The sequence below is a fragment of the Oryctolagus cuniculus genome, chromosome 5 (assembly GCF_964237555.1).
Source record: "Oryctolagus cuniculus chromosome 5, mOryCun1.1, whole genome shotgun sequence".
In the NCBI taxonomy this organism is placed as follows: domain Eukaryota; kingdom Metazoa; phylum Chordata; class Mammalia; order Lagomorpha; family Leporidae; genus Oryctolagus; species Oryctolagus cuniculus.
In genome coordinates this window covers 134,631,167-134,648,996 of record NC_091436.1, presented here as the reverse complement: position 1 = coordinate 134,648,996, position 17,830 = coordinate 134,631,167, and the positions used below count along the sequence as shown (strand labels likewise).

Sequence of the window (17,830 nt, the reverse complement as noted above, 5' to 3'; positions counted from 1 at the left end):
TTCTCTCCCAGCGCCATATTGTGGGAGAGCAGATGCATAGAATAAGTCTTAATTCCAGTAACTTAGTCTAGTCCGAGTTGCTCCCCACATATATGTGTGTGTGTGTGTGTGTGTGTGTGTGTGTGTAAACGAATGTCTCTTTGTTCTCTCTATATATTTATATATTTTTTATAAAAATAGCTGACTGGCTTACAGGCCATAGTTTGCTGACCCCTGGTGTTGATAATATAGTAGATGAATTACTACAGTGTCTTACTGGATGGTGTTTATGAGTGATGCTGCAGCAGCCAGATAAAGCTACTGAAGCTGGCCAGACTATTTATATAAGAGTAAGGCTTTATAAACTTTATAGTATTTGAAACTTGTTCCTGTTTCTGATATGACCTTTGTGTTTTGCAGCCATCTGTGAGAAAGACGCACTGCAGTGGTAGGAAGCACAAAGAGAATGTGAAAGACTACTATCAGAAATGGATGGAAGAGCAGGCTCAGAGCCTGATCGACAAAACAAGTATGTTTCAGTCTCTTGTTGTGGTAGCATGATCTCATTCTTTCTTATCCCTGTCTGTGTTGGTTTTCACAAAAGCAGCTCATTCTGAATGATAAATAGGGCATCTGGCCATAGTGAATGGAAGAAGTGCAAGGTCATTGGTTTCCCAGGGATATTGGGACACATTAATATTAATTATTGAGAATAAAGCAATCAGGTGTTGGTTGGACTGGGAGGGGAGGTAGAGAATAGAGTTGCCTAGTACTTTTCTTTTGACATGGGCTGGACTTTTTAGCACGTTTATATAAGACCTCCTTTGTAGTAATGCATGGTTTTTAGAAGTATTTTCCTGTTTTAATAGGAAAAGGTAAAGGGTGGGTTGGAATCATTTGAAAGGTTTCATTTGGATTGCTTTTTTGAAATCCTGACAGAGAACTAGTCAAACAGACTAACTGATAATAGTATGGTTATATTTTGGAGGCTTCATGTTTATGTCATGCCCATTTTGAAAATTAGTAACGTTTTTGTTCCAGCTGGTTGGGTTGAAGACACTGATAAAAGGAGATGTTGCAGTTTTACTTTATAGATAGTGCTGGTGTATTTGAAACACAGTTTTTTTTTTTTTTTTTTTTAAGATTAATTAATTTATTTGAAAGAGTTAAAGAGAGGGAGAGACAGATCATCCATCTGCTGGTTCACTCCCCAGATGACCTCCATAGACAGGGCTCAGCCAGACCAAAGCCAGGAGCCAGGAGGTTTATCTGGGTTTTCCATGTTGAGTGGCAGAAGCCCAAACGTGTGGGCTATCTTTGCTGCTTTTCACAGACCATCAGCAGGGAGCTGGACTGGTAGTAAAGCAGCAGGGAAGCAAACCAGTGCCCATACAGGATGCCGGCGTTGACCTAACCTGCTTTGCCACCACACTGACCCCAGCATAGGCTTTCTGATTCATTGTATTCAGAGCTGGTAGGCAAATGTGGACTGAGTGAATTTGGGGGGAAAATGATTTGTTCAAGGGACAGAAAGAGAGGCAAAGAGAGCAGACAGATAGGCAGGTAGAGCTCTCATCCACTGGTTCACCCCTCAGATGGCAACAATGGCTGAAGCTGGGCCAGGCCAAGCCAGGAGCTGGGAACTCACTGTCTAGGTCCCCAACATGGGTGGCAGGGATCCAACCACTTGAACTGTTACCTACTGCTTCCCAGGGTCTGCATTGAAATTGGGAGCTAGATTCGATCATGGGGGAAAGTGAGTGCCTTTTTGATTAGACAAGTCCTTATTTGGGGCTGTTGCTGTGGCACAGTGGGTTAATGCCCTGGCCTACAGCACTTATGGTCACCAGTTCGAGTCCTGGCTGCTCCACTTCCGATCCAGCTCGCTGCTATTGTGCCTGGAGACGCAGTGGAAGATGGCCCAGGTGCTTGGACCTCCACACTCACCTGGGAGACTCTGAAAAAGCTCCTGGTTCCTAGGTTCGGATTGGCTCAGCTCTTGCCGTTGTGGCCATCTGGGGAGTGAACCAGTGGATGGAAGACCTTTATTTCTCTGTAACTCTTTCATGTAAATAAATCTTAGAAAAGAAGAAAAGAAAGGTCCTTATTTGGATATGATCTCTGATAGAACACACAGGCTTTATTCAGAAGCATATGGATAACTGTTTATACATCTGCATTTTATGGCATCATTTTGGATTTAATCTCTGTGAATTATCTGTGATTGACCTGAGTGATTTGACCTCCTTTGCACTTTTGGGATTGGAATAGGGTAATAGGGTAGGCTGCAGAGAACATTGAATTGGGAAGGGCTTACTTCAGTAGACTTTGTAACTATACATTTTAACATTTATTTGTGATTCTAAAGCCATATAGAGATGATCCTCTGTTTCTTTTATTTTCACTGTGCTGCATATTGTCTGAAAGAATTAAAAGTTGATTGCATTATATTTTTTCTGAGTGCGATGTGATGTTAATCTTCAGGACAGGAGTCTCCTAGTTAGTGCATCAGTTGCAGAACTGGAAAACCAGAATGATTTCCTTGTTTTGACCTAGGACAGCATAAATAGGAGAGAGGTAGAAATGTGATAAGTCTGGTCTTTGGGCATGCATTGCAAATTTTTCAAACAAAACTGTGAACATCTTCAATTAGTTATAAACTACATTTAAAGATTAAAGGTGGGCTGGTTCTATGGCGTAGTAGGCTAATAAGCCTCTGCCTGTGACGCCAGCATTCCATATGGGCATTGGTTCATGTCTTGACTGCTCCTCTTCTGATCCAGCTCTCTGCTAATGGCCTAGGAAAGTAGTGGGGCCAAGTCCTTGGGCCCCTGCACCCATAAGGAAGACGTGGAAGGAGCTCCTGGCTCCTGGCTTTGGATTGGCCTGAGCTTGGCTGTTGTAGCCATTTGGGGAGGGAACCAGTGAAAGGAAGACCTTTCTCTTTGTCTCTCCCTCTCTCTGTAACTTCTCCAAAACAAAACAAAACAAAAACCTGCTTCCACTTGGTAAAGGATGTTGATAAGTAGGAAATTTTCACTTGAATCTCACATAATTGTTTTAGCCATAGAAATAAATACTAAGTAAAAATAGCTTTGAAAACCTACATCAGGGGCCTGCACTGGGGCATAGCTGGAGCGGCACTGGCGTCCCATATGGGTGCCTGTTTGAGCCCTGGTTGCTCCACTTCCATTCCCACTCTGTGCTGATATGCCTGAGGAAGCAGTGGAAGATGACCCAGGTGCTTGGGGCCCTGCACCCTCATGGAAGACCTGGAGGAAGCCACTGGCTCCTGGCTTCAGGTAGGCCCAGCTCTGGCTGTTGTGGCTATTTGGGGAGTGAACCAATGAATGGAAAATCTCTCTCTCTGTGTCTCTTTCTTCCTCTTTCTGTAACTCTGCCTTTAAATTCAAATAAACAATTTTTTTTTTGATAAATTACTTTTTTTAAAAAAAGGTTTTGTTTATTTGAGAGGTAGAGTTACTACAAAAAGAGGAAGAGACAGAGAGAAAGTTCTTCCATCAGCTGGTTCACTCATCAAATGGCCAAAACAGCCGAGCTCAGGCTGATCCAAAGCCAGGAGTCAGAGCTTCTTCTGGGTCTCCCCTGTGGGTGCAGGGGCCCAAGGACTTAAGCCATCTTCTACTGCTTTCATGGGCCATAGCAGAGAGCTGGATTGGGGGAGGAGCAGCTGGGACACAAACTGGTACCCATATGGGATGCCAGTGCCACAGGTGGAGGCTTAGCCTACTGTGCCACAATGCCGGCCCTTAAATAAACAAATCTTTAAAAACAAAAAAAGAAAGAAAAAGAAATTTAATTATCTTTGGGAAAAAAACCTGAAAGCCTAAATCAGTAATCCAATTAATTGCGATTTTATTTATTTACTGAAAGATTTATTTATTTATTTGAAAAGAGAATTACAGAGAAAGAAGGAGAGATAGGTATCTTTCATCTCTTGGTTCACTCCCCAAATGTCCACAGTGGCTGGGGCTGGTCTTGGCTGAAACTAAGAGCCAGGAACTCCATCTAGGTATCCTACATGGGTACAGGGACCCAAGTACTTGGCCCGTCTGCCACTGTTTTCCCAGGCGCATTAGCAGGGAGCTAGTGGAGCAGCCAGGACTCCAGCTGGTTCCCATATGGATGCTGACATTGCAGGCAGAGGCCTATCCTGCTGCACTACAACACCAGCCCCTTGATTGCAGTTTCAACTGATGAATATCTTAAATTTATTTTAAAAAGCCATAATGTAATAACTTTAGATTACTTGCTAAAGTAAAGTAATTGGAATTATTTAAGATTTAACAAGAAGTGGTTATTTTAGTAAATGGGTTATTGAGTGTGTTTTCATTGTTGTTTTTTCCTTCTCCAAAGCGGCTGCATTTCAACAAGGAAAGATACCGCCTACTCCATTCTCTGCTCCTCCTCCTGCAGGAGCGATGATCCCACCTCCCCCCAGTCTCCGTAAGTAAAGTTTTTATCGGAAGAGGTGTGACTGGGCAAATTCTCCTTTGATTGGCAGATCATCTCACAGTTGTCTATCAAATGCTTGGTGAATGAACATACAGTGATAGAAAACAATTTTAGTGGTATAACTTTTTAAATAGTTAACTTTTGATTGCATTGTTACTAAGATAATGTATTTGTGACATCCCAAGTATGGGTCTGAGACAAATTCAGATGGAAGGCTCAGAATGAACCTGTGATTAGATGAGCTGGTACATGAACAGGTGTTGTTGAACATGTTAAATTATTTTTGATAAACTCCTCACTCCTCCCTATTTTCTAACCCATCTGATGTCAATGTGTATACTGTATGAAACTAAGAATTAGGTAGTTGAAAGTGGAGTCCTTCAGGGGCTTCCTCAACTCAAGGAAGGTTTGTGGTTTATGCATGTCGGACAGGAGTTTGAGTACTAAGGCATAAGTTCCTTGGCTCTCCTGGGATAGTTCAGATTGGAGACACCTAAACTCAGTCTTGTAAGTAATCGTGGATATACAGATAGAGAAGTAGGCTGTCGGTAATCAGTAACACAGATGGATCACTAATGACCCCTTCTAGGATCCTGCCATCCTGTGACCTGGTTAGGCCTTGGTATACAACAACTCCTAAGTTACTTCTGTGTCCTACTCCACCATGACTGACTCGTCTCCATTATTTTTTATAGCAAAATTGTCTGTTTTTTGAGTATTTGATTGTATGCCTCACCATTTTCTTATTTTAAATATTAAAGTTGTTCCAAATTTTTGCAATTATAAATGGTACTGTCAGAGTTTCTCTGTAATACCAAAAAATATTTAAACCTTTTTGTCAAGAGCTCTATAGATAAATCCATCTTCCTTATTTTCCAGCTAAATTATCTTAAATTTAGTTTTTTTTTAACCTGGGGAGCCTGACTTCATTTTATACTTCTATTTAGGCAGGCTTGTTCTTGCTTTTCAGTCACAAAGTAACTGAGGTTTTCCTGCATGTGATTTCTGTGGGTCTACTGTAACAAAAGGAAACATAAGAGGTCCACTGTTTTAGAATTTGAACAAGGTCAAGAGATCACATTGGTGTCATTAGGAAGAGAAAATTATCATATAAGAAACTTTAACCACGGGCTCCATTCTGTGTTTCAGCGGGTCCTCCTCGCCCTGGTATGATGCCTGCACCCCATATGGGAGGCCCTCCCATGATGCCAATGATGGGCCCTCCTCCTCCTGGGATGATGCCAGTGGGACCTGGTGAGTTTGAATGGCTTTGTTTCTAGGATGCTGCATTGTGCTTTAGTTTTCCAGTTAAATGGATTTCTTAACTAACCATCTAAATGTAACAAATCAAATTTTGATCAGTCTTTAATGACAAAGGAAAAATACTTGGTTTATCAGTGTAATTGGATGGTATCCAATGAACTTGTGCTACTAAAAGCAAGATGTGATGTGGCTGCCTTGTTTTTCTTTTTTCCCCCCTCCCACCTGTTTCCTTGCCTTATCCTGACTTTGGGCCATTTATAATAAAGAGAGTGGTGGATGAACTTGTTCCACTTGGGGTGGGGTGGGAGAAAGAGTAGAGATATTTTCTAGGTTTTGATTTGGAACAGAAATGCTTCCTGTTGCTGATTTAATCTTGCAGGTTGACTAATCCAAATCAGTATAAACTAGGTGTTGGGCTTGGTGATTGGTTTTTGATTGAGGAAAAAGAAAATTCTTATACTTCAGACATTTTATTTTAATGTAAGCATAAATATTCATGGATTTGTAAGTCTTTCTGATAAATGGGTAGGACCTTCGTTGTGAGAATGATTCTGCTGCTTGGGACATCATGTATTTCTTGCATAAACCATAACCATAATGCATCCTTTACCCACTTTAATTTTTTTTTTTGAGGTGGTTAGGGGTCTTGTGATGCAGACTAGTTCCAATCTTTTATGGTCATTTTGTCTACTAAATTTGTGAGCATTTTGAGGGAATGATTTGCCCGAGTATTCCCAAGTATCAAGTTTTCATAGTTTACAATTCTCTTTTTACATCCTATTAGCTTAACAGAAGAATAAATTTATGTAATGAGAGTAATAAAGACCACTGACTTAATGTGGTTTAGGACCAGATGTGTCTGATGCCTACAATTCAACTGGAAAGACAATGTGCAAAATGTTAGAGTAGCTTCGTAGCCAGAAGTGTTCAGTGAAGCGTTGAGAAGGATGGGAATGAGAAGCTAAAGAGAATACCTGCCTTCCTGGCCTGTGAGCCCAGAACACAGTCAGAGTGGTTTAGATGCCTTTGGCATTCTTAAATCCAGGGAACAAATTCAAATTTCTTGGAGGAATTAGTAGGGGTTGAATGGGGAATGCATGACACATCTAAAGAAGGGTTCTGGAACTCGGCTTTAGCCCGTGTTTGACATTTGAGAGCAGACTTGGTGTTGCTGATTGTGTTTAAGTTTTTCTGTTCAGCCTGCATAAAATAAGATTGTAGGATTTGTGTTAAAAATAATTGTGTAGTTGGGGGAGGGGTTGGGTAGGATAGGAAAGGACGGGGAGTACAGATATGAAACATTGGCTGTGGGTGGGTGATTATTGAACCTGGATAATGGATACATGGATGTTCATTAGACTCTGGTTTACCGTTTTTTTTTCTAAGTTTGAACCTTTCCATAATAAAGAGTTAAAAAAAAGTAATTTCGATTTCCATATGAAACTCCAAAGTCAGCAACTGATTCAAATTTGTTCTAGAAACCAAAGAAAACATGATTTTAGGCACCCAGTTTTTAATATTTGGTTTAAATCTGTTCCTCTAATAAATACTTGAATATAGGTGTGTAAAGCATAGGCCTCTATGTGATATTTTAGAAATTTAGTACTTTTCTCTGTTCCTTTTGAAATTGATCTTAAAAAAATAATCTTTGTATAGCTTTGCGTTTCACTTTTGGTGATAAGGCTGTATTCATCTTTGAGTATAGTTTTCAACCATTTCCTGCAAATGATTATAAATAATTAGGTGAAATTTGGTATTTAACAAAGTATATGTAGGATGAAAATTGCAGCATAATAATGAAGCGAATGTCTGTGAACCCACCACCCTGCTGAAAAAGTAGAGCTTTGTCCGTCCCACGGTAGCTTCCTGTGCTCCTCCTCTACCCTGCCGCTTGTCTTTTCCTCCCTGGCTTGTCAATTTGGTTGGTTTATTGATGGAACACTTTAAAAAAATTCATTAATAGTTTCTAAAATGCATTAGGAAAGTCAAAGTTTTGTGTGTGTTAATTGTTATCACATTCTTGCTATTATTTTTCTTGACTTGAGCTAAGTATGGTTACTAACAGGTTCTCAGCATGGGCCTCCTGCTCACCTTTCCTACAACTCCGAACAAACGCTTAGTGGTAAGATTGTCCTCTGTGCCTGTGTACATTCATGAACTAGCTCCTGGTTACATGGTGGATATAACTGGTTAAAAGAGCTGACTAAGTAACATGTGACTAGCTGTGAACTTCCCTGAGTGAGAGGAGAGGGCAGTTTAGGGAACTAGAGTCCCTGGTGATTTCTTGGAAGCAGTTTATTTATAGTTTTCCCCTTACCATCCTTAGATTATGATTCCCACATGGTTCTTGTGTTGAACTTTTTGTTTTTTGTTTGAGAATGTCCAAGTAATTTACAGATGTGATGAATTTGTTGCATTTCTACTGTCAAGTGTGTCTTTTTTTTTTTTCCAGCATTTTGCAGGGGGGGGGCTTCTTTTAAAATTTTTAATTAGAAACCCCATCAGATTCTCTCATAAATACTATTTTCCTCATTTTTATTCCCCATTTTTTCTTTGTTTCGTCCTGCAGCTCCTGGAATGAGGCCACCCATGGGAGGCCATATGCCAATGATGCCGGGGCCCCCAATGATGAGACCTCCTGCCCGTCCCATGATGGTGCCCACTCGTCCAGGAATGACTCGGCCGGACAGATAAGGAGAGAGGGGAGGCCTCTTCCTAGCAGTTCTGTATCGCTTGTTCTGCTTCACCAGGAGATCATGGTGCTGTGACTCTGGGTGTTTTCTAACAGCATGACAAAGAAGACTTGCTCCCCCTTCTTATCAAAGAAAGAATAGTTTTGGGGGGAAATAGGATTTCAAAAAGTGCAGTTTTCATTTGTATTGTGAAATGTGAAAATAAAATTGTCAACTCTTTTAGTTAAAAAAGGTGTTTCTTTTTTCTTCCCCTTTGTATTCTTTCTGTATTATATAGAGATGAAACCTTCCAGTTGTGTTTCTCCAACTCATTCCATTTTCAGCTTGTCTCTGTGTGAGATTCTTTGCTCTTAGATTGAATCCCTTTGGACACCTACCTTTATTTAGTAAGGTTCTCCTGTGTAGGACTTAGGTAAATCTAACAGTCGTAGAGCTTTTGTGGGTAAAAATAATAAACAGCACAGTAATTTCTCACATGAATAATGCTGTGTAATAAGTTGAACACTTTAAGACTTTTATGTTGAAGTAAGGGAAAAATATGTTGTGTACGTGTCAGCTAAGAATGGCAAGAATTGCTTTAATATCAGCTTCTTTCTCTTCTCCTTTTTGGCTTCACATAGTCTGAAAACCTCTGAAGAAATAGTGAAATTACTCTCAATTTCCTTGGTATGAAAGTCATTAGAATGCTATTTGTTTCAGCAGCAGGCTGTGAAAGTGTGGTATTTTCAGGGAATCATCTAGAAGTAAGCCTTTGTCCCTATTCATATTTAGTGAAGTATAAAACTTAATCTTTTGACATTGTAAGTAGGATTGAAAATTGTTATACCATCTGGGAACAGAAATTTGGCAACATCTATCAGAAATACATTATCTGTATCCTAGGGCCTAGCATTTTCATGTCCAAGATTTTTTTTAAGAGCCATTTATTTGTTTACTTATCTGAAAGGCAGAGTAACAGAGAGAGGGGAAGAGACAGATTTTCTGTTTTCTATTTCTTTCCCCAAATGCCTACAACAACCAGGGCTGTATTGAAATCAGAAACTCCATTCAGATCTCTCACCTGAGTGGCAGGTGCCCAAAGGACCTGGGCCATCTGCTGCCTTCTTGGGCACATTAGCAGGAAGCCAGAAGGAAGCAGAACAGTTGAGATTCAAACCAGCACTCTGATATAAGGCATGCTGGCGTTGTAAGCAGTGACTTAATCCTCCGTGCCACAGTGCTACCTCTAGGAATTTTCCTTACAGATAGACTTGCTTGTGTGTGAAGTGTTATATATAAATTTATGCATTGCTGCAAAAATTGGAAGTAACATCTGCAAGCATGAGGCATTTAGAAAGTTGCCTAGGGGGCCGGCGCTGTGGCGTAGCAGGTAAGGCCACTGTTTGCAGTGCCGGCATCCCATGTGGGTGCTGGTTCGAGTCCTGGCTGCTCCACTTCGGATCCAGCTCTCTGCTATGCCCTGAGAAAACGGTAGAAGATGGCCCAAATCCTTGGGCCCCTGCACCTGCGTGAGAGACCTGGAAGATGCTTCTGGCTCCTGGCTTCGGATCAGACCAGTTCTGGTCATTGCGGCCATCTCGGGAGTGATCCAGCAGATGGAAGGCCTATCTTCCCCTGCCTCTCTGTAACTCTGCCTTTCAGATAAAATAAATATTTAAAAAAAAAAAAAAAAAAAAAAAAAAAAGTTGCCTGGGGCTGTCACTGTGGCATAGTGGGCTAGGTTTCTGCTTCCACATGTGGTGTTGGCATCCCATGTGAGCACAAGTTTGAGTCCTGGCTGCTCCACTTCTGATCCAGCTCCCTGCTGGTGGCCTGGGGAAAGCTCCTGGCTTCTGGCTTCAGATCAATCAGCCTAGCTCTGGCTGTTGTGGCCATTTGGGGAGTGAACAGCGGAGGACCTTTCTGTTTCTCCCTCTCTCTAGCTCTGCTTCTCAAATAAATAAATAAAATCTTTTTTAAAAAAGGTTGCCTATACTGTGAATATTAGAATAAGGAAGCTTCATGTATAGATAGGAAAAGATCTGGGATACACATTGTTCTGCACCTTGGTGTGTTCATATAACAGGGCATTATTCACTGCTATTCTTTTTTTTTTTTTTTTTTTAAAGATTTATTTATTTATTTGAAAGAGTTACACAGAGAGAGAAGGAGCGGCAGAGAGAGAGAGGTTTTCCATCCGCTGGTTTACTCCCCAAATGGCTGCAACGGCCAGAGTTGTGCCAGTCTGAAGCCAGGAGCCGGGAGCTTTTGGGTCTCTCACGCAGGTGCAGGGGCCCAAGCACTTGGGCTATCTTCTGCTTTTCCAGGCCACAGCAGGAGCTGGATCGGAAGAGGAGTATTCAGAACTCTGACCAGCTATATATGGGATGCTGGTACTGGAAGTGTTGGCTTTACCCTCTGTGCCACAGCACCAGCCCCCACTGCTATTGTTTTTAAAAGAAAATACTTGTATTTGCATATATTTAAAGGTTTCTGCAAAGACATATAAGAAACTGGTAATACTGGTTGCTTATGAAGGGTAAATGAGTGACTAGGGGACAGAGATGAAGGGAGAAAGGCTTGTTATCTTTTGAATCATTTTTAGAAAAACAACGGAGGGGCTGGTGCTTAAGCCTCTGTCTGCAGTGCCAGCATCCCAGATGGGCTACGGTTCAAGTCTCAGCTGCTCCATTTCCAATCCAGTTCCCTGCTGATGGCCTGAGAAAGCAGTGAAAGATGGCCCAGGTGCTTAGGTCCCTACACCCACATGTGGGAGACCCGCAAGAAGTTCCTGGCTTTGGATTGGCCCAGCTCCAGCTGTTGTGGCCATTTTGGGAGTGAACCAGTGGATGGGAGACTATCTGTCTCTCCCTCTCTATAACTGCCTCTGAAATAAATAAATAAATAAATAAATCTTTAAAAAAAAATAGAAACAAGACCTCCCCCCATATACCCATCTGAAATTACACTAGAATGTGCCGTCAGCCAGCAATTTACAACCTGCCTGATGATCAGACTCAAGGGATCTATTTCAAAATAAAGATTCTAGGGGCTGGCACTGTGGCTCAGTGGGTTGACACACTTGCCTGCAGCATCGGCATCCCATATGGGTGCCGGTTTGAGATCCAGCTGCTCCGATCTAGCTCTCTGCTATGGCCTGGGAAAGCAGTAGAAGATGGCCCAAGTCTTTGATCCCCTGTACCGTGGAAGACCTGGAAGAAGCTCCTGGCTCCTGGCTTTGGATCGGCCCAGCTCTGGCCACTGTGGCCATTTGGGGAGTGAACCAGCCAGTGCCTCTCTAACACTGCCTTTCAAATAAATAAATATATCTAAAAAAAAACAAAAACAAACAAAAAAAACCTATTTCTTTGAAAGAGTTACAGGGCAGTGGGGGGTATCTTCTACACATGGTTCACTTCCCAGATGGCCACTATGGTAGGGGTTGGGCCAGGCTGAAGCCGTGAAGCAGAAGTTTCTTTAGATCTCCCACGTGGGTGCAGGGGCCCAAGTACTTGGGCCATATTCTGCTGCTTTCCCAGGTGAATTAGCAGGGAGCTAGATCGGAAGTGGAGCAGCTGGGACTTGAACTGGTGCCCATAGGGGATGCTGGCATTGCAGGGGTGGCTTTACCTGCTACACCACAATGCTGACCCCCATACATACAGTTATAAGAATATAGTAATATTCCTTACCTCCCTCCCTTCCTTTCCTTCTTTCCTTTCTTTGACAATTGGTTTTAATTCTAAAATATGAATGAATTGTAATGTGAGAATTTGTATAGTTCTATATATGAATATCGAGAATTAAAGAAGTTAAGTGTCAATATAGCATACAATACTTGCTTCCTTCCTTTTCTGTTGGCAGATCTGAAGCCATTATGAGAACACTTAAAAGTCTAGGCTTTCATCGTTTACACTGCTATGTTTTTTTAATAGTTTGTCAGAATGTTATCCTGCTTGATAGTAAGCTGTATAAGAAATAGGATCCTTGTATGGAACCATAGGCTAATTTGGCCATCCCACATGGAAAAAGTCCACTGATAAGTGTTTGTCTCAATTACGTAGCTCAGTCAGATAAGTATCTTTTGGCTCCTAAGTACATTTGGGAACAGAAGAAAAATGCCTGGCCTACCTTCTGTTTCTCCATCCGACAGAAGTGTCCTTGGAGAAAAGTTGAATGGAGCCTGGCATTGTAGCACAGCAGGTTAAACCACTATTTTTGATGTTGTCATTCTTTATCTAGTGCTGATTTGAGTCCTCACGACTCTAATTCCAATCCAGTGTCCTGGTATTTTGCCTGGGAAGGCAGCAGAGGATGGTCCAAGTAGTTGGACTCCTGCTACCTATATGGGAAACCCACATGGAGTTGCTGGCTCCTGGCTTCCACCTGGCCCAGTCCCAGCTGATAAAAACCATTTGGGGGGTGAACCAGCAGATGGAAGATCTCTGTCTTCTCTCTCTCTGTTGATCTGGCTTTCAAATAAATCTTCAAAAATGAAAGAAATACTGGCTGGTGTTGTGGCTTAGTGGGTAAAGCCGCTGCTTGCAGTGTCAGAATTCCATATGGGTGCCAGCTCGAGTCCCGGTTGCTCCAGTTCCGATCCAGCTCTCTGCTGTGGCCTGAGAAAGCAGTAGAAGATGGTCCAAGTCCTTCGGCCCCTGCACTCGTGTGGGAGACCTGGAAGAAGCTCCTAGCTTCAGATCAGCGTAGCTCTGGCTGTTGTGGCCAACTGGGGAGTAAACCAGCGGATGGAAGACTTCTCTCTCTCTGCCTCTCCTCTCTCTGTGTAACTCTTTCAAATAAAAAAATAAATCTTTTTTTTTTTTTTTTTTTTTGGACAGGCAGAGTTAGAGACAGAAAAGTCTTCCTTCCGTTGGTTCACCTCCCAAATGGCTACCATGGCTGGCGCGCTGCGCCGATCTGAAGCCAAGAGCCAAGTGCTTCCTCCTGGTCTCCCATGCTGGTGCAGGGCCCAAGCACTTGGGCCATCCTCCACTGCCTTCCCGGGCCATAACAGAGAGCTGGCCTGGAAGAGGGGCAACCAGGACAGAATCCGGTGCCCCAACCGGGACTAGAACCCGGTGTGCCGGCGCCGCAGTTGGAGGATTAGCCTAATGAGCTGTGGCGCCGGCCAAAAAAAAAAATCTTAAAAAAAATGTTAAGGAGGTAGGCATTTGGCACAGGGGTTGAATCTCCACTTGGGATTCCTGTATTACATATTAAGATCTAATTCCTTTTGCAATGCCTCTGCTTCTGATTCAGCTTCCTGCTAATGCTCACCCTGGGAGGCAGCAGATGATGGCTCAAGTGCTTGGGTCCCTGCCACCCATGTGGAAGACCCAGGTGAAGTTCCAAGCTGCTGGCTTTGGCCAGCCCAGCTCTGGCTGTTGTGGGTATTTGGAGGAATGAACAAGTAGATGGAACACCTCTCTGTGTCTCTCTCTACTTTTCAAATGGGAAAAAGAGAAATTCTAAATGTTTTATATGCCCTGATTGGAACTGCACAATGTATACATGTGTTGAAACAGCACATAGTACCCCATAAATATGTACAATTTTTATATGTCTATTAAAAAATTTTTAAGGAAAATTCTCTTGACTACTTGCCTGCACATTATTTTTTATGAAAACCCTAAGTACTCTTAAAAATGTTTATTATTTTTTATTTACTCATATGGCAGAATGACAGAATGATTTATGCTCCATTGGCTGGTTCACTCCCCATATGCTCACAAAAGCCAGGGCTGGTCCAGGCCCAATCCAGCTCTCTGCTATAGCCTGGGCCCAAATGCTTGGGCCCCTGCACCCGTGTGGGAGACCCAGAAAAAGCTCCTGGCTCTTGGCTTCGGATTGGCCCAATTCCAGCCGTTGCAGCCATTTGGGCCATTTGCTGCCTCTGCCTTATCAAATAAATAAATCTGTAAAAAAAATTTATTTATTTACTTGAAAGGTAGAGTTACAGAGAAGCCTTCCACCTGGTGGCTCGCTCCCCAAATGGCCATAACAGCCAGAGCTGGGTAGATCTGATATCAGGAGTCCGGAGCTTCTTCCAGGTCTCTGATGTGGCTGCAGGGGCCCAAGGACTTGGGCCATCCTCTGCTACCTTCCCAGGCACATTAGCAGGGAGCTGGATTGGAACTGGAGCAGCTGGGAGTCAAACCGTCACCAATATGGGATGCTGGTACTGCAGACAGCAGCTTTACCCACCACGCCACAGTGTTGGCTTCTTTAGTATTACATCTTACAAGGGATTAGATATATAAAAGTATTATGCCTCATTAAACAGCATTACAAATAACCCAATTAAAAAACTGGAGCCAGTGTTTTGGCATAGTAGGTAGAGCCACCGCCTGTGTCACCAGGATCCTGTAGGGCACCGGTTTGTGTCTCGGCTGCTCTACTTTTTTTTTTTTTTTTTTTTTAATTTGAAAGGCAGACTTACACAGAGATAGAGAGGTCTTCCATCCACTGATTCACTCCCTAAATGTCTACAATGGCCAGGGCTGGGCCTGGCTGAGCCAGGAGCTTCTTCCAGGTCTCCTACGTGGGTACAGGGGCCCAAGCATTTGGGGCCATCCTCTGCTGCTTTCCCAGGCACAATGGCTTTGGTCTGGCAAGTGAACCAGCTAATAGAAGATCTCTCTCATCCTTTATCAGAGTGCCTGGGATTAAGTCCTACTTCTGCTTCTGATCTCGCCTCCTGATAATGTATACTCTGGGAGGCAGCAAATGACAGTTCAAGTACTTTGGTCCCTGCCACCCATGTGGGAAACCTGGATGGAGTTCTGGGCTCCTAGCTTTGATTTGGCCCAGTCCTAGCTGTTGCAGGAACTTGGGGAGTGAACCAGAAGATGGAAGATCTCTCTCTCTCTGACACTTTGCCTTTCAAATATATAAAAAATAAAGACACTTAAAAAATGGACAAGAGGGTATTTAGTCTAGCAATTAAGATGTTAGGGGCTGGCGCCGGGGCTCAATAGGCTAATCCTCCGCCTGCGGCGCCGGCACACCGGGTTCTAGTCCCGGTCTGGGCGCCAGATTCTGTCCCAGTTGCCCCTCTTCCAGGTCAGCTCTCTGCTATGGCCCGGGAAGGCAGTGGAGGGATGGCCCAAGTGCTTGGGCCCTGCACCCACATGGGAGACCAGGAGAGGCACCTGGTTCCTGGCTTCGGATCAGTGCTTTGCGCCGGCTGTGGCAGCCATTGGAGGGTGAGCCACCGGCAAAAGGAAGACCTTTCTCTGTCTTTCTCTCATTGTCCACTCTGCCTGTCAAAAAATTTAAAAAAAGATGTTAGGACATCTTAATTGTGTCCCATATTGGAGTACCTATGTTTGATACCCAGCTCCTGATTTCAGATTCCTGTTAATGCAGACCATGGGAGGGAAGGTAACTGTGTTCCTACTACCCACATGTGAGACCTGGCTTTTCTGGCTTCCAGGCCATTGCAGAGATTTAGAGAGTGAACCAGTGTTGGGAGTTGGTTCGTCACCCTAGAGAAGCTGTGGAGTTCTTGTCTTCACACAAGAAATAATTCAGGTGTGAGACAGAGAGCAAAGTAATAAGGTTTTACTGGGAATAGGGCATCTGTCAGAATGGAGGGGACAGAGAGGGAGAATGTGCCCAGTCACTTGGACTGGGGGAGAGCAAGGTTACATGTTTGAATGGAGAATATATCTGGGCAGGCCAGGTGGGCGACTCAGCAGAGAGCAGAGAGCTCAGCACAGTCTTTGTTTAGACTCCCAGTTTGTAAGGGAGTCTCTCTGCCCCCTCCCCCTTCTCCTTTAGGATAAAGGGTTTTGTGGAGGGTAAATTAGCAAATTCCTCCCCAGGTTTGCTGAAGCTGGACAGAGGGGCATCTGTGAAGGTTTTATTGCCCAATGTTATCAGTCAGGTGACCCATTTGGGCCTGAAGAGAGTTTTGGGAGCTTTCCTTGGAGGAGGGCTGGGCCCACTGGAAGCTTATCAGGGCTGAGCAGGACTTCAAAGGGCAAAATGCTGGGCTTCTGGGGCTTCTGCAGCAGATGCTGGTTTCTTCAGACCCTTCTCACAAACATAGGCTACTTTTTAACTTCCTACCTAACCTTCCTTCCACCCTTTCTCTCTGCCTCTCAAATATTTAAAAAGAGAGAGGGTGGGCAGTTAAGATGCCACTTAGAACACTCAGATTCAGGCCAGAGTGCCTGGGGTTGTGTCCTGGCACAGTTCTGATCCAGCTTCCTGCTAATACACACCCTGGGGAAGCATGTGCTGATTTGAGTACTTGGGTCCCTGCCACCCAGGGGGAAGACCAGGATGGAGTCCCTGGCTCCTGATTTCAGCCTAGCCCAGCCTGCGCAGCTGTGGCCCTTTAGGAAGTGAACCGACAGATGGAAGATCTCACTGTCTCCTCCCTGTCACTATGCCTTTCAAATAAATAAAAAAATAATGGGTGAAATGTGAATAGACTTTTTCCCAAAGTTTTACAAATGGCCAATAATACATGAAGTGGTGCTCAGTGCCATTAGCCACCAAGGAAATGCAAACAAATCCTTAACCAAACAATAGTAAATAGCTTTGCTTCAGGGATGCCAGTTGATTGAGTATTTGGAAAATTAATGTGATCCACCATGTTAACAGGCTAAAGAAAAAAAATCACATCATAGCATTTAACACTGATTTTTTTTTTATTTTTTTATTTTTATTTTTTATTTTTTGACAGGCAGAGTGGACAGTGAGAGAGAGAGACAGAGAGAAAGGTCTTCCTTTGCTGTTGGTTCACCCTCCAATGGCCGCCGTGGCCGGCGCACCGCGCTGATCCGATGGCAGGAACCAGGAGCCAGGTGCTTTTCCTGGTCTCCCATGGGGTGCAGGGCCCAAGCACCTGGGCCATCCTCCACTGCACTCCCTGGCCACAGCAGAGAGCTGGCCTGGAAGAGGGGCAACCGGGACAGAATCCGGCGCCCCAACCGGGACTAGAACCTGGTGTGCCGGCGCCGCTAGGCGGAGGATTAACCTAGTGAGCCGTGGCGCCGGCCCTTAACACTGATTTAAAAAAAAAAAAAAAACTCAGAAAAATCGAGAAAGACTATGCACAAAAAAGCTATAGCTGATATACTTCCTGGTCAAAGACTGAACCAATGCTTCCCTCCTAAGGTTGGGAACAACGCAAGGATGTCTGTCCACTGTCAAAGCTCTTATTCAATAAAACGCTGGAAGTTCTGTCATCGGAGGAAAGGCCGTGGAAGCCGTGGTGGTCTTGTCTTCACCAAGAAAGAATTCAGGCGTGAGACAGAGAGTGAAGTAATAAGGCTTTATTGGGGATAGGGCATCCATCAGAACTGAAGGGACAGAGAGCGACTGGGGGAGAGTGAGGTTACATGGTTGAATGGAGAGAATACACATGGGCAGGCCAGGCAGTAGGTGCTGGTCTTCAGGCCTGTCTCCACACACACATAGGCTAA

The 17,830-nt window shown here is 43.7% G+C and overlaps 1 protein-coding gene across 20 annotated transcripts in view; it reads left to right on the top strand.

Annotated features, from left to right (window-relative positions):
• The window catches only part of SNRPC (small nuclear ribonucleoprotein polypeptide C), a 73,111-nt gene extending 64,469 nt beyond the window's left edge, over window positions 1–8,642 (top strand). For 19 of the 20 annotated variants that reach the window (XR_011388701.1, XR_011388700.1, XR_011388707.1 and 16 more), the window contains 4 exons: window positions 400–508; window positions 4,357–4,446; window positions 5,605–5,709; window positions 8,288–8,642. Coding sequence is in view for 9 of the 20 variants with exons in the window: in XM_070074178.1 (XP_069930279.1) it covers window positions 400–508; window positions 4,357–4,446; window positions 5,605–5,709; window positions 8,288–8,412 (429 nt within the window). In the remaining 11 variants the exon portion in view is untranslated. Of the gene's footprint in view, window positions 1–399; window positions 509–4,356; window positions 4,447–5,604; window positions 5,710–7,783; window positions 7,841–8,287 lie in introns of all 20 variants that reach the window. The other variant, XM_051855768.2, reaches the window with a different exon arrangement.
• The last annotated feature ends 9,188 nt before the right edge of the window (window positions 8,643–17,830 follow it).